We start from the raw sequence: 9,279 nt of genomic DNA, 5'->3' as shown, positions 1-9,279 counted from the left end.
TTGAGTTAACATAGTATCCGTGATCCACACGTCTGGCGTAAGACATGCTGATTCTGCCTCAGAATGAGCCATGTAACGTTTCCTATTGTACTTAAATTGCATTTCTTGTACTATTGGCCAAATCAAACAAATTCTATTTACATATTTTCCTTTCTTTAAAAATGTTTTAACAATAGAAAACGCATGTTTCATTTTAGACAAGTTGATACAAAAAATACTAACATAACACAGGTTTGACCCCTTCTATCAAGTCATTTTTATTTGTATAGCCCTTAATCACAAAGAGTCACAAAGGGCTTCACAGGTTATTACACATGAGCAGTTTAGGTTATTCATATGCTATAGAGTAGAAGTGAGTTTTAAGCTTAGATTTAAACGTTTCCACTGAGGCTGCAGATCGGATCTCAGGGGAAGAGCATTCCACAACACCGGTGCCCGGATGGAGAACGCATTCTGTAAATGTTCATCAATAAAACGATCTCAAAGAAAATTCATTTTAGAAGCATTTCACATTTGGTTACTTGGGCTAAAATACTTAATAGGATAAAAAATGAATTCCATCACCAGGAATGATGATTTATATATCAACAACTTAATCCTGACAGTGAAATCACTCTTTTGCAAGAGAAATTAGCCCATAAGTCTTTGTACATCCTCTAGGCAGATGCACTGCAGTCTGCTTTTCTGCATACTAAGAGTTGAATGGCAAACAAACAATTCCATTTTCAAGACTGTTGCATCAGAAAAAAATGCAAAATACCGTATTTTAATTTGTTTCCTGGATCACTAACAACTCTTGTATTTCCCAAGATATGAATAACACAAGACAACCTCTTCACAAAGTGACCATATAATGACTTTATTATCTCAGGTCCAAATGTATCCCCCCATAATTCCCCAGGATGCATAGACAATGTCAACCTTCCGCAGATACTAGCCAGTGATTACAACCTATATTAATAAATCCTGTTATGCAAAAATCAAATTACTGTCATTTTCTGTGGCAAAAATAATAAAAAACAAAAACAAAACAAAAAATCCTGCAGTCTTGCTGGGAAAATTGTTGGACATCAGAAGTAAAAAATTGGGAATTGTAGGGCTGGAGATAAATAATAATTAAATGGAATAAAAATGGACTTTGTTGTGGTTCGTCAGTTTGATCTACATCGCCAACGGGAACCACACAGGAGCTCAATGTTGAGTTGAGAAAAAGCCTGTGAACTATGCTACTTTATAATGGTCACAATGTCTATGATGGGTCAGCTAGAAAACCAGACCTCTTCTTCTGGCAAGAGCAATGACAGGGACAATTCACTTTAGCAAACAAAATGAGAAATTAGAGGTCCGAACAGAAGTCTGTGTTTCCTCCTCAAGGAGGTGAGAAGAGGCAGCAAGCATCAAGGGGGAGTTGTGGCTGCTGGACCCTGTCTCTGCCCTCATTGTAGCCGCTGAACAATGACGGCGTTGAGGAGGTTGGCCTGCTGAAGTGTCTGGCTTTCATCCGACAGCTCCTTGTTGGGGAAGGTGGTCATGAGGACGAATGCTCTTGCGGCCATTGTGGGCCGAGCCGCGACTACAAACTGCCGCAGGTCAGACACCCTGGAGGGTGCAGATGTTTAACATTAGCTAAGCACCAATCAACTTTAACGAGAGCAGGTCTACCGAGCATTTAAAAAATTATAAATGTGATTTCTCTGTTACCTGTGGTTATGATTGAATTTTTGAATCAGTCTGTCGCCATCTGCCAGTCGAATCTGAATGTTGGTGATAGGCTGTGAGGCATCTACTCTCACAGAGGCGCTGGCCTGGGCTTCATTTGCTGCCTGGTCCTGCTGAGAGGGGGATGAGGCTGAAACCAACTCTGGGGCAGCACTAGGAGAAGAAAAAAACAACACAAAACGTCAGTTTGAAATTTTCTTTTAACATTGATGTAATCTTTATAGAAATAATAAAATGAATCTCACCTTCCTAGTTTTTGTCCCTCTCCTCCAAACGCCCTGAAACTCATTTTGGGTTTGGTAAAATCCTCATCCCTGTGGTCCTCCATGTCCAGGTTGACCTGGCCCCCACGTGAACGCTGCCTTAGCTCTAAAGGAATCTCTCTGCAACATGACAATGACACTCAATAATGTTAAATCAAATGCTGTATAGGTGTTTCACAAATGTGTCTTTGTGTCTGTGTGACATGACCAAAACACGTATCTCATTGATTCAACAAGTCTTTAAAGTGAATAATTACCCCCTGCGGATTGCTTCGAGGAAGTGAGCATTGCTCGGATCATTGTAGGTTCGCAGTTCTCCTTCATCCAGACTGAAACCGGTCTTCCACAGTTTCAACACTACATGTACCTAACATGGAAATATAACATTAATACTAGATCAGTAAACAGCTGGTTGCAATAAAGAACATACAGAAAGATAGTGAGTCGGTTGCGCTTTGAAATGTAGCTGTATTAAAAATGTTATTTCCATGAATGATCAAATATGAACTGAATAGAAACTTGAGAATATTTGACAAAACTGAAAGATTGTCTGTTGGAAAAGAAACTTCTGATTATGTACACAGAATAGGAAAAACAGTAATTTGAACTTAGGGCCGGTCTTCCCCTTGACGCATAGTAAGAAAAGATTTTACTCAATGCAAAGACCATCCCCCCTCCCCCATACACAAACACACACCAAAAACTAAATACAGACCAAAATTATTGACTTGAATAAACCCAAGAACTCACATCCTGTTGGGCATTAGGATTGCGTCTCCCAGCAGAAACATAAGCGGACTCCTCCTCAGGAGCAGCTCCTAACCTGTATCCACCGCCATCAAAGGCCTAAGACAGGACACGGCAAAACTTTGTGAAGCATCGAAGCCTAAACACAAAAAAATGATGTGTGTTCTTCGTTTACTTTCGCTCGGCTGGATTCTCCTGCACCTTTCCCACTCCGCTCCAGAGGGACAGCTCCGTGTTCTCTGGCCCCTTTAAACAGGTCTTCCACGACATCATTGGAACTCTTATTCTTAGGAGGTCCAACGATCTGCTGGCCACTACGCTCTGATCCACCAGCAAAGAACCTGATGGGAGTCACATCAGAGATTAGCCAAAAACGAAGAGACCTAATTATTTCTCAAACTCAACAGTTGGTTTTCGGTTTCATTTAAATTCATTTTAGTGTTGTTTTGACAAAAAATCTCACTTTTATTTCATTAAGGGCTGCAAAGTCTATAGTTTCTTCTTAATTCCTAATGGTTTTATAGATCTTATTTTGTGTAGCAGATTAAAAATATATTTGAGAACAGTGGAATGTTTTTAAATCGGATGTTTTTTTTGTTTAAAACCTGAATTGGCCCATTTTCACCTGGCCCTTAGCCCCAAACCAGTAGTAAATAAATGGAGGAACTATTTCAAGGCAGTAGAGTTTTTACAATGCTGCGTTGTTCACATTTTTATTTTGTTTTCCTATATTTATCTGGCATTCTGCATCATGTTTAAAATGATCCTGTTCCTCAGAGTTTTGGGTGCTGCTTGGGTTGAATTTGGTGGTACTTGAACACCCCGTAAAACAGGCTGGTTACGCCCATGGGTAAATGTTCACTGTAACTATAAAGATAATGCCATGGGGATTGCATCATTCCCCTCCAGGGAACATAATAGTGCAGCAGTTAAACAAAACCACGTTTATCATCCAAACAACCATTCATAAACATGTTAACTAACCAATCAACCCAAATAGCGAGAAGATGAGAAGACAGCACGGAAAACACCAGTGCATTACCTCTATTATATAGCGCCCGTTAAGTTGGACAAGTAACTATGTATAAATCCTTGAAAAAAAAAAACACAGTGTCTTACGGCTACACAATCACACCGCGTCACATTGGGATCAATTAGATTAGATTTAGATTAATTCGATTTTGGTTAATTATGCAACCTTATTAAGGATTTCATGTGACTTGACCTGACCACAAATTCAAAAATGAAAAAGAATGCCAATCTTAAACATAAAATGCAGTCCCTTGATTTTGTCATTTTCTTCCCCTATTATGTTTAGTATGATCTTTTATTGTTTAGTTTATTTTATGTCAGGATTCAGTGTTAATCATACAAAAACATGAAAGTCTTGAATTACACATGAAATATCACTTAAAATTAAGGTTATTTATGAATACCGTATTTTCCGCACTATAAGGCGCACCTAAAAGCCTTTATTTTTTTCAAAAGCTGACCATGCGCCTTATAATAATAATAATAATAATAAATAATAATTTCCTTGTATTGTCATTCTGTGTAACAATGTACACAGAACGAAATGTCGATTGCATCTGACCCGATGCAGCCGCAGTAATACAATGCGCCTTATTTATGGATCAACATTAAGTTTTCCAACTAACTTGCAGCCGCCGACTCGATTTTCCCCCGAACGCCAAGTAGTACGCGGTGGATGGTGGGATTTATTTACCGGCGTTTCATTGGCTAACCAATGTGTCAATCATCAGTTGAATCGATCACTATTGGCTAAAGTTATTCGGAGGTCAAGAGGCGGATCCTTCATATCATTTACAGACTGCCATTGCCTCAAACGGCAAACAAAGCCTGCAATTGGCCGAAAAAGATGTGTCAATCATCAGTTGAATCGATCACTATTGGCTAAAGTTATTCGGAGGTCAAGAGGCGGATCCTTTTTATAATGTACAGGCTGCCATTGGCTTAAACAGCGAAACAAAGCCTGCAATTGGCCGAAAAAGATGAATGCGTATAGCATGTGGCCGATGGCATAGAGAAAGCATTTTTTTCTATTCTGTATTTGTAAATATTGTATTCTCCTGGATTTACTACCCTCACGGATATAAGAGGACATTGCCTGCACATTATTATGAACACAATGACTTCGGTGAGCTATTCCCGGTTTTATATTGTCTTGTTTCAGACTGAACTCGATGTTTCTGTGATAAGCCTTGCAGATAATGGATGGAATGGAGTGTCTATTTTTAAATTAAACTCAATTCCAAGTGTTTATTGTCATATGCACAGTAAAGTTGCGAGCGAAAAAGAAAATAGATACGAAGGAATGGTTATCATTTCTTGAATCCCAAGACTTTAACCTTCCGAATGATGGAACGATGCATTTGAGTGACATCTTACGGACACCGCATTCGCACGTGTTCTCGACACGTATTTGCGTCTTTGCAAGCTTTGGGAATGTTAAGGGGGTAATAAGTTGGACTGAACTATCTGACTGTTTTGTCCACGTTCCCATTGTAGCGCCTTATAATCCGGTGCGTCTTAAATATGTCAAAAATAGGACCAAAAACTATTTTTTCGGGGTGCGCCCTATAACCCGGTGCGCCTTATAGTGCGGAAAATACAGTACATTTGAAACACAGCTGAAAATGCACAGCACACCAATGTTCCTTCCACACACGTGCAGTAAACATTTCAAATATACGTCATACCTTTGACCTTCTTCCTCATCACTTTCATCTTCTGCTTCCTGCATCAAGTCACTGAATGACGTCACTCTCGCTCGGCGCTGTGAGCTGGTGATGAGAAAAAAAATAAATCAATGTTACATCATGCGATCATAACAGATTTATAAAGGACACGAAACAAAAAATTGTGATGGCTAAATCTATCAGACGTGTGGAGATTTTTCTGATAAAACACTAAAGGATGAACAAATATGCAATAACCCCAGTCAAGAATAACAGTGTGGACGCAAGGGAAAAATGTTTTCACACTGACTTTCGATCTTTGCCGTGGTGATAGTGGTGTGGGTTTAATTCAGATTTGACAGCACTCGTTCGCAGCCAATCAGAACGTGAAGCAGACGGCAGCCAGTGGTTGCCAATTTAGGTTGGCCATCTTTGTATTACATGTGATCCACACGCTTATACAGTGGTACTGCTACTTTTAGAATTTTTTTTTTCCTTCTGTGAGTAGCTTTGTAACCAGAAACCTTTGTAAGTAGAATGTTTTGTAGAAAAATGGTTCGACGATGTGTCTGGGGCACTTGTAACGTTGATCAAAGGAATCCTGAATGATTGGAAGGGGTAAGATTTGTCCCTTTTCCTCAGCCAAAACCTAATTTGGAGAGTTGTTTGAAATGGATAAAGGCATGCGGTCGCCATCATGTCGAGGATTGATGGGAACTGGAAAAAAGTTATTTGTTCGGCAGTAAGTGTTTAGTTTTTTTATATGAAATTCAAGTTTACGCTGCAGTTGGGTCAGTTAGTTGTCAAAGAATATGGTATTTGTGATGTGATTTCCATATGTTCCTTGCCAGAGACTCTGAACAAATGGAAAATACACCACTAGATTTATAAATTTGATTTATTGGATCATTAATTTTATATATGCATCCTTACAAGGTTAGCATCTTTGGAGACCTTGATGCCATGAATATAACTCGGCATATAATAATTGAGACCATTCTGACTTTTGAGATGAGTTTGCATAATAAGGAAAAAATGATACGCAATGCTATCAGGAACAGCGACTTAAGTGTCGCTCGCTGTTGTTGGTTCGGCCGCCGTTCCCGCAGAATCAGATTTTTTAGAAAATTTGGAAGATGACAAATTTTGATTACAAGACTAACAATTCAATGTTTTTTTCTATTTACAGTCCCCTGATATAACATGAGCAAATAGCTTTTTTTTCTTTGTATTATAATACGCAAATTCAGATCTATAAAACTCAAAATCAAAACAAAAGCAAGAGATTTGAAACAGTCTGGACACAAAAGACAATTCATGAATATATTTTAGGAGACATGACAACCTTGGGCCTGTTGATCTGGACACCGAAGAGCCGCCTTCAGGGTGAGGCAATGCCACAATATCATCATCTGCTCCATCTTCAAAAAAACTTCCAAGAGCCAACTGTAACAAGGAAAGAAAGGATAAACAAAAACCGATGCCATTCAAATGTAGATTAATTGTTCAAGTTTATTTTATTTATGAACATCATCACAGACCCAAACTGTAGCAGGAATGGTGATGTGCAACAGACTTTCAGTGAATTTGAGTATGACATATTGAGGTTGCCGTTCCTCTTCATTTAAGCCAAAGTGGTGTGTGTAGTTTGAGGTGCCTTTAAAAAGTTTACTTTGGAGAGTGATTTTACACTCTTGCTCATTGTTATTCTAGGATGTAAATGGTCCAATTGGGAAACGGGCCGTTGCTGACCCAAACCAGTTGATTTCAACACATCTGGGATAGTCACATACTTACAAGCTGAACACATGCAGATTGACAAAGGCTGCTATGATGATTTCAGCCGTAAGTTGGTGACAGCAAATAGAACATGCGGGCACAACCTTTAATCAAAAATTCTGAATTGTTTAATGGTGTCATTTTATGCATACCTGACACCGTTTTTTGCGATGCAGTTTTCAGCTCTACTCCAAGTTGTCTAGGCAACATATTTTCAGATGTAACCATTCAAGATGGCGACTACCCGAGTGAGATAGTGATTATAAGAACTAGCACATATTTACTACGGCGCCAAAGGAAAACAAATGAGGGCTGTGTTGCAAAAAATGTGTCAGGGCACTTGCGACATCTCCAAATTGTGTAGAAGAGGGGGAAAATTGCAACACTTGTGAATTATTTTTTTTTTTTACTGTTGCCACGGTAACAGACTAAATGCATTCGCCTGTAACTGTTCCCTAGTATTAAGGGAACTCTGTGACTGGACAATGACTGTGATGGTTGCAAAAGGAAAATGTAGGATGTTTGATAACTTCCTGCTGTTCAATTTGGGTGTATAAATAGAGGACTTTGCTTGACTTTACGGTCAAATCGGACTATTGTCAGTACATTGCAAATATAGGTTGAGTATTGTCAAACCTCGTGCTTTGTACGTGTGGCTTGAGGGGTAGCACCTTGCACTAGGTCAATACAGAAACCAGTAGTTAGTACTAAAGTGACATATCCGCGATGCATCTTTTAGGCAAGGGAACTTGATTTGTAGGACATCATAAACCAGCTAATTTGTGACGCCCTATCCGTTCTTTCCTACTCTAGTTTCCTAGTTGCTTTAACAGGTCGGGTAGTAAGCAGCTTTGATTGAGCCTGTTTGATCTCAGCAACATGTCATCGCACCCACTTATTAGTGCAGGAATGCAAACAAAGGCAGTTGTTTCCCTGCCTGCCAACCAAATGTAGTCAAACCCATTAAAAACCTTACAGGGCACTGGGGCGGGCACTGATGTCATTTAACAGAGGAATGCAGCGCATAACAAATTAAAGTTAATCGTTTTTGTCGTTGAGTGAGCGATGGTCCAAGCTTTATGACGTCACCAACACTATAAATATGGATACTAATCGGTCAGCGACAGCCATAACTTTTTGACATAAATACTTTAAGTATTGACAGTAAAATGTCAATTTGGTAGCGTTTTTGTCTCTCTGATTGCGGGCCAACTTCGGCTAGCAGTAAAAAGTATTGCAACAAACAGGTGGCACAATTTGAACTTGTGAATGAAAAACAGGAGTGACATTTTAAAAATCAGTGTACATTCGAAGTATTTGTTTCTCGTTCTCCTCAGCCGTGACGCCACAAATTCGTTTCTATTGTCAATGAGTGACTTGCATAAATTATGGCAACACATGCTAACATTAGCCGGACAGCTAGCTTACTCATCGCAGTCACATCCTCACATCATTTTTAATGTCATAGAACGTCTTAGACCAGGTGACCATGTCCTTGAAACCAGTACCTGCAAATTCCAGCCTGCAGACTCCAAGAAGAAGCGGGCCCTCTCCTCGTCGACATCAGTAACAGCTACAAACTCTCTTACAGACTCCTCTTGGCTCGCCATTTTGACTTGGTCACCGAGCACTACTTCCGCTTCCGGCTTGTAAACAAACCACGAACGGATATTCGTTCCTATTTGCTTCTAATTCATGTATTTTGATTTGGTAGATTTACACAAAAAAAAAACATGCGGCATAAAATCATATTTTTATTAACATCCCCCAAATTGTTTTATATTTGGCACTTTTCTTTTTCTCTTTTTTTTTTAAAGTAGTGGCTCCTGCAAGACTACGTTTGACCACTAGATGACTATGTCTCTCAACATAAAGGAACCTAAGGAACATCGTTTGAAAATGTCATAGAGAATATTTTATTTCATCATCCTTATATTTATTTTCACTTTATATTTGGGTGTTAAAGGAAAAGTGTCTATAATTTAGCAACCCTTAGTGATGTAAAAAGTTGATTAAATAACATTTTGATGAAATAATAGGTTAAAATAGGGCAGCACAGTGACGCAGTGGTT

General features: G+C 39.1%; 1 protein-coding gene across 1 annotated transcript; it reads right to left on the bottom strand.

The window, feature by feature from the left end:
* Positions 1-834: 834 nt before the first annotated feature.
* On the bottom strand, positions 835-8,959 carry nsfl1c (NSFL1 (p97) cofactor (p47)). The gene is made up of 9 exons (XM_088332285.1): positions 8,716-8,959; positions 6,774-6,874; positions 5,450-5,533; positions 2,905-3,070; positions 2,733-2,828; positions 2,240-2,349; positions 1,965-2,102; positions 1,702-1,872; positions 835-1,599 (listed from the first exon to the last, which is right to left on the bottom strand). Exons 1-9 carry the CDS (start codon positions 8,815-8,817, stop codon positions 1,437-1,439), a joined length of 1,131 nt encoding a protein of 376 aa, XP_088188411.1. The 5' UTR covers positions 8,818-8,959; the 3' UTR covers positions 835-1,436.
* Positions 8,960-9,279: the final 320 nt, after the last annotated feature.

Source organism: Urocampus carinirostris, chromosome 3 (genome assembly GCF_059441175.1).
Source record: "Urocampus carinirostris isolate Australia breed hairy pipefish chromosome 3, RoL_Ucar_1.0, whole genome shotgun sequence".
Taxonomy (NCBI): Eukaryota; Metazoa; Chordata; class Actinopteri; order Syngnathiformes; family Syngnathidae; genus Urocampus; species Urocampus carinirostris.
Note: the sequence above shows the minus strand (reverse complement) of the source record. Positions and strands in the feature narration are given on the sequence as shown.

Excerpts from the sequence above, each read along its gene's own strand:
- nsfl1c (XM_088332285.1), bottom strand. The coding sequence starts at position 8,817 with ATGGCGAGCCAAGAGGAGTCTGTAAGAGAGTTTGTAGCTGTTACTGAT. Across the intron at positions 5,534-6,773 it reads TCCAGATCAACAGGCCCAAG|CTCACAGCGCCGAGCGAGAG; the intron begins GTTGTCATGTCT and ends TCTCATCACCAG. Across the intron at positions 1,873-1,964 it reads GAGGGACAAAAACTAGGAAG|TGCTGCCCCAGAGTTGGTTT; the intron begins GTGAGATTCATT and ends TTCTTCTCCTAG.